The sequence below is a fragment of the Pinus tabuliformis genome, chromosome 4_1, assembly GCF_031772625.1.
Source record: "Pinus tabuliformis cultivar Carrire ecotype Pingquan chromosome 4_1, CPIR1, whole genome shotgun sequence".
Lineage (NCBI taxonomy): Eukaryota > Viridiplantae > Streptophyta > Pinopsida > Pinales > Pinaceae > Pinus > Pinus tabuliformis.
The window spans coordinates 371,380,763-371,395,991 of record NC_142303.1 but is presented as its reverse complement, the minus strand read 5'-3'; the positions used below and the strand labels follow the sequence as shown (position 1 = coordinate 371,395,991).

General features: G+C 37.9%; 1 protein-coding gene across 4 annotated transcripts; it reads left to right on the top strand.

Moving 5' to 3' along the window:
• The first annotated feature begins 3,897 nt into the window (after positions 1-3,897).
• On the top strand, positions 3,898-14,646 carry LOC149175857 (protein CORTICAL MICROTUBULE DISORDERING 1-like). 4 transcript variants are annotated; one of them, XM_089419759.1, is made up of 6 exons: positions 3,898-4,111; positions 4,221-4,494; positions 5,533-6,958; positions 11,236-11,487; positions 11,674-11,765; positions 13,305-14,646. In XM_089419759.1, exons 3-6 carry the CDS (start codon positions 5,942-5,944, stop codon positions 14,311-14,313), a joined length of 2,370 nt encoding a protein of 789 aa, XP_089275885.1. In that variant the 5' UTR covers positions 3,898-4,111; positions 4,221-4,494; positions 5,533-5,941; the 3' UTR covers positions 14,314-14,646. The 4 variants fall into 4 exon arrangements, with proteins under 4 accessions (XP_089275885.1, XP_089275884.1, XP_089275886.1 ...); XM_089419758.1 differs by having other exon boundaries at positions 3,898-4,117; XM_089419760.1 differs by adding an exon at positions 4,772-4,875 and having other exon boundaries at positions 3,898-4,494.
• The last annotated feature ends 583 nt before the right edge of the window (positions 14,647-15,229 follow it).

Sequence of the window (15,229 nt, the reverse complement as noted above, 5' to 3'; positions counted from 1 at the left end):
GGAGGACAAGTTAGTTGTGAGATCTCGTTGGCTTTACAAGGTAAAACAAGCTGCAGATGGTAGTGTTGAGAAGCATAAGGCCAGATTTGTGGCCCGTGGCTTTTCACAGGTAGAGGGGATTGACTATGATGAGACCTTTTCTCCTATTGCAAGGTACTCATCTATCAGATCTATTTTGGCACTATCTGCACAGATGGGTTGGAGTATCCATCAGATGGATGTGAAGATTGCCTTCCTTAATGGCATGATTGAGGAAGAGGTGTACATAGAGCATCCCGAAGGTTTTGAAACCTTGGACCATGAGTCGCATGTGTGCCGACTCAAGAGAGCGTTGTATGGGTTGAAGCAAGCACCCCTTGCTTGGTACACCAAGATAGATAGCTACTTCACTAGGTTGGGCTTCTTGAAGAGTGAAGCAGATGCGAACCTGTATCACATAGTGGTGGAAGGTAAGATTTTGATCATTGTACTTTATGTAGATGATCTCATATTGACAGGTGATGAGAAGCTCATCAAATCTTGCAAGGAGGACCTTGCAAGAGAGTTTGAGATGAAGGACATGGGGCTCATGCATTACTTTCTTGGCATGGAGGTATGGCAGGGAGATGGGGAGTTTTTTTGGTCTCAAGGCAAGTATGCCAATGAGATACTCAGGAGATTCTACATGGAGAGCAGTAAACCCATGGTGACTCCTCTAGATGGTAACTAGAGGAAGGAGGATGCTACTTCAGGAGAAGTAGTGGAAACTACTGTTTATAGGCAGCTTGTGGGTTCACTCATGTATTTGGTGAACACACGACCAGATATGTGTTAAGCATTTAACCAGCTTAGTTAAGCAATGGATAGGCCTACCAAGCTGTATTGGAAGGTGGCAAAGCATGTATTGAGATACCTCAGAGGCACTACTTAGTTTGGGTTGTGGTATAGACGGACAGAAGGAGAGAAGCTTCAAGGCTTCACCGATGCAGATTGGGCCAGGAGTCCATCTCACAGGAAGATCACATCAGGAGGGACCTTTAGTATTGGGTCAGCTGCAGTTTCTTCGTACAATAGGAAACAAAGATCGGTTGCACCTAGTTCGACAGAGGCAGAGTACATGTCTGCAAGTCAAGCAGCATGTGAGGCTATCTGGACAAGGAAAATCCTGGTTGGTTTGTTTGCCTAACAGATGGATCCGATAGTGATTTAGTGTGATAATTAGAGTTGTATCAAACTCTTTGAAAATCCAATTTTTCATGATCAGTCAAAGCATATAAATATTTGGTATCATCATCTCAGAGGTTGTGTATTGAGGCGGATCATGTTGTTAGATTACATTCCCACGGAGGAGCAAGACATTGACATCTTGACAAAGGCATTGCCAAGTTGTAAATTCGAGTTTCATAGAGATATGATCGAGGTAGTGGATAATCCCCTTCTTGTTGAGAGGGAGTGTTGAGAAATGGCAAGAAGAAATTCCAGTTTAATTTGTCCTTGAATTAAACTGTGAATTAAAATAGAATTCTTTTCTCATAGCAATTTGAAAATAATTAATTAAGTTTAATTAACTTAATTAATTTAGGATATTTGAATTGGAAGTTTTTTAGAAGACATGTATATGTTCTCCCTAACTTATAGGAGTTAAGGATGAGTTATGAATGAGTTGTAATTAGTTAACTCAGTTTATTGAGTTAAGTCCAATTAAATTAGTTCCAATCAGTTTCAGGAACTAATAGTGAGTAAACAGTCAGTTGGGACACTAATGACCTAATTAGTGTTACTCTAGTTAACTAAAGATTCCACCATCAGAAACTCATGCATGTTGATTCTTAGAAAGACCCAGTTGAGACTAGAGTGTAGGGACAATGTACTAATTGTTTTAAATTTTTCTAACTTGCACTGATAGTGCATGCAATCAGGAACTGATCCTTGAGGGATTGCACTATTTTTAGAGGCTTTATTTCCCTTTAAATACAAGCTATCCTTCATAGGAATTACACATTGGAATAGAGACTTGGAGAGCTTGTGAATTGGCTAAGCTTTGGCCTTGAGCTTGGTTATGAGTTGGAGATTGAATTTACTGAGTGCTGGGATTGTTGTAGAGAGAACACACATTGTAATTTCATCTTGATTTTTAAATATAGTTAAAAATTTACACTTTAAAAACTTTTATTTTTCTATTTTTATTAAAATCAATAATTAAATAAATTTAAACTAAGTTATATATTTTTATATTTCATAAATATACCGTTACACTATTATTTAATTAATATTGAAATACCAATATTATAATTTTTTTCCATCTTGTAAAAAAATGTCATTAACTTATCCATTTTACACCTCCCACCTACTTTATAAAATGTGTCTCTTGCTCTAATAATCACCTTATGTTTTCTATGATACAGATACCTCATAAATTCAAAAGCCATTGCACTTTTTATAACTTTGCATGATACAAATGTGAAGCAACTTGAAAACGAAAGCACCTTTGTGGGTGTCACCTAACAAGCACAAGAATGATGGCAAACTTTAGACTTTGATGTTGTCCATCATGACTAAGGACAAGTTTAATGGTCTCACCATGAATTACTACTTTTATTTTCTGGGTTAATATAAGTTAAACTAAGCTAATTTTGTATAAAATATTATAAATTTAATGTAAAATTAAAAAATGATTAGAAGTATATCATCATGGCTCTCAAAACATCACATAATTTTGATATTCAAAACATTGTAAAATTAATCAAAATTGTAAATTAATAAAAAAATTCAATTTTTTTTAACACTAACTACCAATAATTAAAATTAAATTTGTTATAAAATTAGTCCAGACCCACAATAATTTTTTACAAAGTTTTTACATTCATTGGTTACCATCTCCATTTCCGTATCTCGCCCATTTCAAGCTCTTTGATAATTAGCCTAAAGGTGAACCGTTTTAATGAGAATTTTGAGGAGACGAGGCTTCACAAAAGAAGACTTCACAAAATAACGAATTTCTTAGTCAAAATCCATAATCGCAGAATCAATTTAAAAAAATATGAATATGGTTTAAGCGATAGTGAGTGGTCCCTTAGACCCCAAGATCCCATAAAGTCATTAAAAACCATTCCATTTCATTTTATTTAGCGAATTTTTGGGGAAAGAAGACTTCATAAAATAGCGATTTTCTTACTTAAGTTCCATAACATTAGAATCAACCTAAAAAAAATCTAAATATAAATTAAGTGATAATGAATAATCCATTAAACCTAAGATCTCATAAAGTCATTAAAAACCATTTCATTTGATTTCATAAGGAAAAAAAAAAAAACAAACCTGATGAAGAAACAAGGAGAACATGGTACTTATTAAGCTTAAAAAATCATAGGACCATCTACCATTATTACACTCTAGTCTAGTCTAGTCTAGTCTAGTCTAGTCTATTAAGGGAGAGGTACCTAATGATAGGATTCAACACAAAATATAAATGTCCTCCCTTGGCAGGTACCAATGTGGATTCTTACTCCCCTCTACACGCTACACCTTCTCTTATAAATAGAATAGACCAGTAGGCACAACAGGGTGGACCTTTGCGGCGCATTGAATTCGTACTCAGCTTCGCTTTCCACATGTGACCGTAATGCGTACAAATAATAATAATAGTGCCATTTATACTGTGGGCCCCACCAGCGGCGTACCTACCTCCAATCGCAGCCCACTGAAAGCATTCCCTACCTCTTATATCGCCTGCACGCCACTGACTCGGACTCGCACCTGCTGACGTGCTAACCGATAACAGAGAATGGCCAACTCCCATCTTCCAACTTCCTTCCTCCACGCCGGCGGTTGCTGCAAACGACAAATTAACGTTGGGTTCATCCGAAGTCTACTCTTGGCAGTGGCGGGAGATCGGATTCCCGGTGGGCGGCAGAGCCCTGGGTTAGGGTTTGGTTAAGTTAGGGGCAGTGGTCTCTAACCGTTGGGGAAGAGAGGGCCCGGCTGGGATTTGCAGATTGGGTGTAGCTTTGCTTGGAGTTGGAGGGTCTCATGCATTCATGCGTGCCCCGCACAGGAGGCCATGGACGACGAGATTCCAACGCTCACAGCAGAAAAATTCGACTTCACTTTGCCGTCAGTAGCCTGCCGTCAGGTTCTGGTAACCTTCACGACGTTATATGCTGTTTACGTTTGCGAAATGCAAAATTTAAAAAAGAAAATGGCCTCCTAAATCGGAGAGTCATCTATTTTTCCTGCAACAGTGTTCATTGTTTACCTCGTCCGATGGCTTTCTTTTGCAAAAGACGGCTTGGCCGTAGCGTTTGGGCGCCGGCGGAGCGCATGACCGAAAATTTCCTGTCGAATGGCCATTTCTGAGAATGGTATGACTTTATCTTCTGCTTTTGTGGAGTGGCAGAAGCCGCCTCGTCGCGCTGGCCTGCCAGGATAGTGTCGCATTTGCATTCCGTCGGCGGCGGCATAATCGCCATGGCGCTATTGACGATACTTTTTTCGAAATATTTTTATCAGAATGAGGTAACGGCGGAAACTTTGAAGGATCTTGAACAGAACTTTTATTGTTGTTTAATTATTTTAACTGTTGTCTGACTTGACGTTTCTGAAATTTAACGCATTAAAATGACTGCATATGTAACGCTATTCTCTAGTTTTAAAAATAAAGATTTGGACTTTTTTTGTGAAATATTTGAACTGTGATCTAACTCAAAGGTTTCTGAATTTTGAAGCATAAAAATCATTAAATATCCGAACGCATTTTTTTCTGGTCGAAAAATAGTTGTTTTTTGGGTTGCAGGTTAACTTTGATTGTTGGAAGGGAGAAGATTGCGTCAATCTCCGTGTTTAGTGTATCTATTGAGCAAGCAGATTGTGTAAAGTTATCACTATTGCGCTGTTATGGTGTGAATTTCAATCTTTAATATTGATATTTAGTTGTCTAAAAGGAAGCAGACTCTGTAAATTTAGGAATTCTTTTTTAAACAAGAACTTAGCTTTTGGAAGGGAAGCAGATTGCATATGTTTATGATTTTTTTAAAGAACTACTTAGTTCTTGGAAGGGAAGTAGAATGCGTAAATTTCAATATCTATTATTAGTTATTAGAAGTTAAAGAGAAGCAGATTGTGTAAATTACAGTCTATTGTAGTACTATTTAGCTGTTAGAAGGGAAGCAGATACTAAAGAGGGAGGCAGATAATGTAACTTTCAATCTTAATAACAGTTATTTAGTTGAAAAGAAAATGATTCTGTAAATTTCAGTTTTTAGAATGATTGTTTAGCTGTTAGAAGGGAAGCAGATTGTGTAAATGTCCAGTGTTCAATATGACTACTCAGCTTTTGAAAGGGGAGAAAATTGCGCAAATTTCAATCTTTATAACGAATTTTAGCTTTTAAAAGGGCAACAGATTGTAAATTTCAGTCTTTATAACGATTTGGCTGTTAGAAGGGAGGCATATTTTGTGTTCCAATCAATTTTGGCTAATTAAATTGGAGTTGTTTAAAGCGAAGCTCATTATTGTATTAGCATATAAGCAATTTGTTTGCACTAATCCTTGTAGATTGAAGTGCTGGTTGCGCTGAAGATTGGAGGAATTTCCGCTGGAGTTTGATTCAGACAACATGATCAAATGAACAGGTCCACGAAACGTTTTTTTTCTTAATGCTTCCTGCACCGTTGCAGAGAAATACTTCCAGGACTGCATGCAATTCATGCTTTTGGAGGACGCAGGGCCGCAGCAATGAGGATATTATTGATTCTTTTGCGTGTGTTCCAAGTCTTGCGACGGCTCGAAGTTTCCGTGTGTTGCTGGAGTAAATACCAAAACAGCCCGCTTCTGACATGAAACGGCCTAATAAGACGGCTCGAGAAACGGCGTGACGCGTGAAGATGGCTTGGGAAAGATTTGAACAGAAGAAATAAATATCCTTACAGTAACACCTGATTGACTGAAACATTTCTGTTTTGAGATGGCGTCGCTGACTCCAGGAATACTATTGAAGCTCTTACAGCACATGAATTCTGATGTGAGGGTTGGTGGAGAGTACCGTTCGGTGTTGCTACAGGTCATTAGCATTGTACCTGCCCTCGCAGGGAGCGAGCTTTGGCCAAACAAAGGTTTTTACATAAAGGTCTCCGACTCTTCCCATTCCACTTATGTTTCGTTAAATGACGACGATAACGAGCTTATCTTGGCGGATAAATTGCAACTGGGGCAGTTCATCTATGTCGAAAAGTTGGAACCGGGGTCCCCGGTGCCGAGAGTTGTCGGGGTCAAGCCTGTTCCCGGAAGGCATCCCTGCATCGGGAAGCCCGAAGATCTCATGGATAAAAGGAAGGACTCGAAGGCAGCCATTGATTCTGAGCACATTGTAGCGAGTAGCCATAAATTTACTGACCGACCTCCGCCGAACGGATTTGATTTTCCGTCAAAGGTTACGAGTCCATCAGACAGGCATTCAATTAAGCCCGTGCGAACTGCTTCCGTGGCGACGGAGAACTTGCCAGCAGATAATGGTGACAAATGCGAAGACAAGAAGTCAGCATCTGCCACAAAACCAGTGAAGACTGCAGCGACCCGAGCATTGTCCCCTGCGAACCATGTTAATTCTCGCGCTCCTCCTGCTTCATCGACGGTCCAAGAAGAAAGGAAGATAGTTATCAAAGAGGACCCAGTGTCTGTTCCCTCGAGATACAGACAAAGACAAGGTTCTCCCAACGCAAAGAAAGCATCTCAAACTTCAAATAACTCGTCAAGTACTCCACAGGAATCCCCTAAAGAAAAAGTGTCCAAGGCTCCGGCTTCCACTACTGGTAAGGTGTCACCTAAAAAGAAGAAACCTGTTGGTGGTACGCCGAATCCAAAACCAAGTTCTCCTCTTGCGGCTGGTAAGTCTCTGTACAGCAGCTTGGAAGACCAAGCCACTGTTTCAAAAGAGCAGAAAGGAAGGATCTCTTCCAGGATCACAGGGCAACTTAAAACTCAGGTGAGTTCATTTTGGTTGCATCATGGTTTCTTCCAATGTTATGGAATATAATCTTGCACACATCCATGGTAGGATGAAAGGAACACATACCATATAAACGAAGTCTCTAGGCGCACCTCATTTTTGAAACTCAAGGTGGTATAGTAAAGTCTGTCGCTGTTTGTATGAACTTGATACGCATGATTTTCATAACTTAAGTGGTGCATACATTAGACCTTGGTTTAGAAATATGTGCTATTTGCCAGACATAATAAACCCAATGGACATGGGCACACGTTATACAAGGTACAAACTTTAATGATTGCTGTCTTAGAAAGAATAATTCATTTGGTTGGTTGATTGAATTAAAGTTCCAACGTGGCTATGTATGGTTGTATAGTGAAATCATGTATGTGTAGTTGGCAAACAGTAGTTAGATATGTCAATAATTATTTCGGTATTTTTTCATCTTATGTTAAATTTCATATTTTTCCTATCCACAGAAAGGTAGGACAGTGAACTAATCCTTTATTGCTTGTCTACCTAACCGGGTTGCAACTAAAATCATGCATTACAAAGTTGGAACGGTTATTAACTCATAATTCCAATGTAGAGGGTACACGGTAATTAAATTGTAATTTAATCATATTTCCAAAAATATCCGTTTTTTAATTTTAATTTTTATTTATTTTTCCAAAAAAGGACTGCAATTTTTATTTATAAGGAAATAAAAAATACATCAGTAAAATAAAAATTACGTGCACAATGCATTTAGATGCCCCAGCCTCACAAAATGTCTTTCTAGCAAGATTGAATTAAAGTTCCAACGTGCCCATGTATGGTTGTATAGTGAAATCATGTATGTGTAGTTGGCAAACAGTAATTAGATATGTCAATAATTATTTCGCTATTTTTTCATCTTACGTTAAATTTCATATTATTCCTATCCACAGAAAGGTAGGACAGTGAACTAATCCTTTACTCATTTTCCAACGGTTATTGCTTGTCTACCTAACCGGGTTGCAACTAAAATCATGCATTACAAAGTTGGAACGGTTATTAACTCATAAGTCCAATGTAGAGGGTACATGGTAATTAAAATTGTAATTTGATCCTATTTTCCAAAAATATCCGTTTTTTAATTTTAATTTTAATTTATTTTTCCAAAAAAAGGACTGCAATTTTTATTTACAAGGAAAATAAAAAATACATCAGGAAAATAAAAATTACATGCACAATGCATTTAGATGCCCCAGCCTCACTAAATGTCTTTCCAGAAGAACCAGATAGCATCCACCCAAAAAAACCGAGAAAATCAGCTTACAGAGATGCTGATTTCTAATTGCATCGACAAAAAAATATACTCATCCCAACAAGATCAACAGGATCAACATCAATGCTGTCTATCAGATCTATGTTAACCAGGAAGATAAACAGTTGCAAACCGAAGCATTTAGAAATGCTTTTATATACAAAAATATATAACATAAAACAAAAAAAATACATGCAAGTCATAGAACTACTCAAACCCAAGGGCTAAGAAGAAATTCTGTCCTCTGGCCTTTTATAGTTTCAGTGACGGAGCATGTGCCTCGGTCCAGATAGATCCATCTTTCGAAAGCCCATTTTTCTTCATTCCTGTGCCTGTAAATATGATCAAAGGAGACTTGTGAGGAAAATGATAGTTTTAGGAAATTTTCCAAACGAGAGGAAGTAAATTATAATTTCTGAGAACTGCTTTCCCTTATTACCATCTGATAAATCAGAGAGTCTCCATAGATGTGAAGCTAGAGAACATCATGTGAGAGTGCCAGAAGTAGAATAATGTAGAGAGAAAAAAGTTCTGCATAATAATATGTAGCATGCCCGATATTTGCTGAGAAAGAGAGACCCTGTCTGAAAGATACAGTATACCACCTACACTACCAAGAGAAGTTGAAGGTGTGCCTTGGGCAGCTCCGTCAAAAAAAAGCCCAGGGCCGATCAATTTGTATAGTCACCGGAACAGATGTATAAAAAGAAGCAGCTGTGGAGGGATCCCGAAAAGAAGAAACAATGGGCAGACTAGATGTAGCAACCTTTGTGGGATTTGGAGGACTGTTTTCAAATATAGCAGCATTCCTTTCTAGCCATATACCCAGCAGACGCAAAGAGACATCCCTTTTTGATTTGCAGGAAGGTGTAGAGCAGATTGCAAGTATAACTTTATATCCTCTGCATCCCAGGATGCAGATAGAGAAAAAAAAGATTTGACGTCTGTCCTAACTAGTTTTGTAAAAGAACAATGGATGAAAAAGTGAGCGATAGATTCAACATCCTTTTGGTATCGAGGGTAGATAATTGGTCCTTGAGAAGATCTTCGTTGGAGAATATCCCAGGTTGGCAGTCTTTTCTTTAGCATGAGACATGTTAATTGCTTTGGGCGGGCAGTGAATCTTCCAAAGCTCTTTCCCCCACCATGTAGGGTTTTCAAGGGCTGGGAATTGTGATAGATATCCATATTTTCGAGTATATTTTCAAGGGCTGGGAATTGTGATAGATATCCATATTTTCGAGTATATTTTCGATGGGGACTTTGGGACCAAATCAGTTCTTTGGTGTCAGAGAGTGTCACATTAGAGAATTTGAGAGCTTTGATATATAGATCCCAAGCCTCGGCTTCATTTTTTTCTAGGTGCAGGTCATAAGAAGACAGCCATGTCTGAGTACCCAAAGGATGGTGGGTCAGAGCGATTTAGTCTAAAGTAAATTTCCCTGCGTCTGCTAGTTGATGTATGAGTGGATCTGGAAAACAAAACCAATATTGACTCCCAATCCAAGGGTCTTCCCCAGGAGAATTTTTGTGCCATTACCCACTTTCCAGCATAGGTGATTTGCAATTATTGGAAAGGCCTTGATTAAACCTTTCCAGATAATCGATATATTTGAGTGGGATTTCTGGGGACCTGATCCAATCAAGAATAGAGGGGCTGAATGTATTTCTGATGTATGACTTTTGTCCATAGGCCTACACCGTGAATGAGTCTCCATGCTTTTGCTGCTAGAGCCTTTGCAAATCTGGGTAAGCATTTGAGGCCCCAACCACCGAGGGAATTTGGAAGGGCAATGGTGTCCCATGCCGCTAGTACGAAGGTTCGCCTTTCATCTTTTCTGTACCATAGGTAAACAGAGAGAAAGCTGTTTGATTCTGTTCAGAATACCCAAAAGGAATCCAAGCCAAGGATGCCTAGTATACTGGGATGGCTTCTATCCCATATTTACAAAGAACAAGGCGTCCTGCTCTGGAAAACCTGTTACTCCAAATTCTGATCTTTTTTTGATCTTATCCAGTAGCCATGACCAATCCTGTTATTTTGTAGCTGCAAGGTTCGAGGATAAAACCCAAGTATTTTAAACCAGGCCCAATTGGTTTAACCTGAAAGGAAAGGATGACTTTGATCATTGGTTTAACCTGAAAGGAAAGGATGACTTTGATCATCAAAATTTTGTTTTCTGGATCAGCTATCCAAAGATGGATGATTTTTGGAGGTTTATAACCATGTCTGTGGCTTGACTGAAGAGATCCAATATAGAGTGCAGGAAGCAAAGATGAGGAATACTCCCATCCGAAAAGATAAGAACATCGTCAACAAATAACAGATGAGAGAGGTTGCAGTTGTGTGAGATGTTGACTCCTTTGAAGGTGCCTCTGCAGACATCATCAGATACAAGTCTGCTTAGGCCTTCAGACTTGTATGGCTTTTTCTTACAACAACAATCATTAAGAATCCACATGATAGATCTTTTTTTTTTGCCATGTACTCATAGGAAATATTATTCACTAAACAAATTTTTAGTGATTACTGTCTAAGAAAACCATGCATATGGCGGGTTGAAACCATGAATAAATATGAGTGTCATAATAAGAGTTTCAATCTCTCCATGAATGCTTCTACCCATTTCTAAGCAGTAGTCTACATGGGACTTGAGGATTGGCATTTGATCTAATAAGCATGGCCGACAACGTTTGCCTCCGTCTTGCTGCTTCTCTCCATGCAATAATCAGCTATGTTGAAATTTCAGAATCTCTGCTAAAATTTATCTAAAGACGCTCTTATCAAATGATTTAACCCTCCTCAAAATGCCAGAATCTAGAGAATTAACTCTTGTCCTCGGGAATTTTATGGGCAAATGATGCTAAGTGTTCATTCGTTTATAAATAACAATTCTTTGTTATTATTTTAATATTCTTCTTCTCTGATGTTTTTTGTTTGAGGACTATTAATACCGACAACGGATACTTGGCATGCCTTCTGTAGGTTGGCCCTCCTCGAAGGGCAAGTGATTTGCTTTGCATTCCTTCAGAGAAAGAAGATGTTGGTCCTACGATAGCAACTCCTAAGGGCTCAAAGATTTCTACCAAAAGAATATCTGTTTGCGAAAAAAAGAGAGGATCTTCTGCAGAGCAGTTGAGTACTGCCTTATCCAAAATTATTGTTCATGATAAGAAATGGACTGATGGAAGTGTCCCATGGGATTCTCTTCCAGCCAATCTAGTCAATTTTGGAAAGGTATGATGTAGGACGAATTTGATTTCTATTTGGGGATTAACGTTTTTGGAGAAGGTTGTTGATTTCAATGTTTCAGTAAGGTATGCGTGTGACTTTGAATTACTTTGGGCGCATATTTAAAGCCTTTGTTTGTCACTCCTCTTTATATGCTTGCTGATTGATATATAAATCGTTTGATCTCCTCAGGATGCCGTGAAAAGGAGGAATGCAGCTTGTGCTGCTGCTGCCGAGGCTTTGCAGGAAGCATCGGCTTCTGAAGCTGTCATCCGAAGTTTGAGGTATGTAAATTTTTGGTTAATCTAGGGTTTCTTAAAATATTTTCATTGAAGTTTTATTTGGATGCTGTAGGTGTCTGGATAGTATCTTTTTCGTATGAGCTTTAGAGCTCGTATTGTTTGAAGTTCACATTCGATTTACTGAGCATTCACATAAATAAACATTTTAATGATTTTTAATTCCTCTATAAACAACGATTTTTTATTCTTCTCTGAACACAATAAACTAAATTCAAGATTAAAAGATGTTCGCGTACCTAGTTTTGTAAAACACCTCACCTATCGCAGCACATTTAGATGAAACATTTTAGCTTTTCCCAGTATTTATTGGAGTTTGCCTTTAATCTATCTTCTTTACCTGAAAAATCAAGGTCCTGATTGACAATTTGTAAGCTTAACATTATTCTTAAGTCTCTCGAAGCATTACCTAATGTTCTCGCCGTTGGTTGGATTGAACAGCCAAGGTTATTACTTGAGTGGAATAAGTGTTTGCCTACATTGACAAGACCACATCGCACCTTGTCTGAACTAGTTCAGGTGTGCTTGTTGGATCATTAAAGAGGCACTCAATTTCATTATGCTTCTAGTCATCTTTGTCGAGCCTAACAGTGATCTTCGCATCCTGTAAAGAGGCATATAGTTTTATTTTCCTTTTCATTGTTGTTTTACAGTCATAAGTTATATAACAATGACATTTACTAGCAAGATGAAGTGTTCTGTATCATTTAAATGAAGAGATAGAATTAATGTCAAAACACACAAGGATGCTAAAGTACAGCATGGTCAAATGAGTATGTTGACTTTACGATTAGATTCCAACAAAGGTTTCAATGGGGTTGGTCTACTTCTCACTTAGTTCCTATCACTCAGTTTGTAAAGAATTGGTTATTATATTTTAGTTCTATGGAAGCTGCTTTCCGCAATTCACAAGCAATAAAATATGTGTAGAGATCATTTAGATGAAGTTCGTAGCAATCCCTGTTTGAAGAAAGAACACCGAAGACGAGCGGGGGAGTCCCAAAGCGCAGTTTTTACATCGAGGAGGTTATCAAGGAGGTTTCTTCACGGGTAGTTACATAGCACACAATTTTCACTTTTTCCATTAAGGAGAAAGCATTGATATGGAATGAAATCACAATTATGGAATATTTTATTATAATATTAAGACTTGCAATTATTACAAAAGTTCCTGAATTATTACTATAAATATTCATGAACCATAGAATACATCACTGTAGTATTAAGACTTATACCCATTATTATGTAGTATTAGTACTTGCAAATATCACGGACATGAAGCGTAAAATGCAATTGTCTTCTGACAGGTATAAGCATGGCCTCCAATTTAATCTGGGCTATTTTGCGTTCACAAGACAGGAAAATTTTCTTGCTGTATAAACTTGTACAAAAATGTCTATTTTGTGTAAAATTACAATTTATGTATTATGATATATCGACAATAAATAACTTATTAACTACATAATGATGACTTTGCGTTTCTCTTCCATGGTTGTACCTTACATTTGTTCGGGGTTTGTTCAGCATGTTTTCAGAGCTGCTTTCTTCAGCAAAGACAGAGAATCCACATCCTTCTATTGATCAGTTCTTCACATTCCACAAGATGCTTGCACAATCAATGACTGCTTCTGAAGCTCTTGCCAAATGCAGGGCTGGTAACAAGTATGATGATGATGAGAAAACAGGCATACTAGGTGGTGATTTCATCAAAATCTGTGCAGAAAAAGAAAATAATGCAGCACAATTAGTCAGAATTGCATTAGCAACAGACTTAACATCAATTTCTATTCTTGGTAATTATATCCATAAGAGTTCGAACTCGAAAGAAGCTACGAAACTCAAAGCAACTAACAGCAATCCAAATACTACATTAGATGATTCCTCAGTTATACAGAATCCCAAGACTCGGCCCTCTTCTCTATCTTCTAGAAAGTCCGGTCATGTCTCTCTTGATAACAAAATTCCAGGGAACAGTCATGTCTCTCTTGATAACAAAATTCCAGGGAAATCTACGTCGGCATCTGTCTCTGAGACGACAAGTGATAAGAAGCCAACGAAACGCCATTCTCTCAGCACTGCTTTTGGTTCTAGAAATGCAAAAGCTTCATGCAAAGTTTCTCCAGAACCATCATCAAAAGAGCCTGCCATGACATGGGTAAAAGGAAATGGTGTGAATGAAACAGTGGAACTTTCAAAACTTCTGCACAAGGAGGCAACAAACTGGTTCCTCAAGTTCATAGAGGGAGCTTTGGATGCTGGATTTCATACATCCAGAGAAAAGGCGGACGATACAGCGGATTCAACAGCCAAAAACCAGTCGCAGCAGGACAAAAGCCAGATTGCAGCTATGCTGTCTCAACTTAAAAAAGCCAATGATTGGTTGGATCAGCTTGGGCAAAAAAATCAAGGAGTCGATGAGCGATCAAAAATGGTGGAAACTGTTGATAGGCTGAAGCAGAAAATATATGCCTTTTTGATGCAACATGTAGAGTCTGCTGCTTGTGCTCTTGATAACCAGGCAAACAGAGTCTAAATGCAGGGGTTGCGTTTCTATGAATCTCAAATTGGTATGTACTATGTTGTATATTTATGACCATAAGTTAAAACACCCTATAACATCATTAACCACTGAAAAGAGTTTACCTTGGTAGGCTTCCTCTTCTGTACTAACATAAGATTGCAAGAATCTTTTGAAACACTAATTTTCTCTTTGCAAGAATGCTACCCAAAGAAGACATGTCAGCTCTCCTTGGTTATCTAAGAAGGGGATCTTATGTGAGCACTCTTTGGCTTCTGGATGTGGCATTTCACAGAGATTTACATGTACATTTATTTATGATGAAATGTTCTGGCTTGGCTTTATTCAGACTGTTATTGTACTGGGAGCAGTGAGTTGTTGCACTCTACAGTTCTGTGGGGCAGGTCTCCGTGTGAGTAGCACATCTAATGTGTAATGTTCATAAAATAAAATGGGAGAAATGGCATCGCACCTGTAATGTCAGAAAGGGTCAGAAAAATAAAGAGCCCGTTTTTCAAAAAAATTAAAATACATTTATCTTAATCCTTGATCTTTTAAATAATAAGAGGTTTGCACACGCTTTTCTTTTTTCAAAATGAAGATATATAATGAATCAATGTTAATTAATTTTTAAATATCAGGAATGATTTTTTTGAATTTTCACACCTGCAAAAGAATATATTTTTATCAATGAAGAAAAGGACATGTATATAAAATGTTTAGACTTTTGTATCATTGCGTCCATCATAAGTTTAACAGAAAACCTTTTTAAGTTCCCTTTGATTAATTAAATAGTCTATTCTTAATTCTAGAGCTTGATCTTCTATCTAAAAAATCGCATTGGTTATCCCATGCATTTGTGGGAATGTATATCTTCGTTATCCAACTCCTCACCCTCATGAGATGAAGGTATTCATTTAACATAAGTGAG

Excerpts from the sequence above, each read along its gene's own strand:
- LOC149175857 (XM_089419759.1), top strand. The coding sequence starts at position 5,942 with ATGGCGTCGCTGACTCCAGGAATACTATTGAAGCTCTTACAGCACATG. Across the intron at positions 6,959-11,235 it reads CAGGGCAACTTAAAACTCAG|GTTGGCCCTCCTCGAAGGGC; the intron begins GTGAGTTCATTT and ends TGCCTTCTGTAG. Across the intron at positions 11,488-11,673 it reads ATCTAGTCAATTTTGGAAAG|GATGCCGTGAAAAGGAGGAA; the intron begins GTATGATGTAGG and ends TGATCTCCTCAG.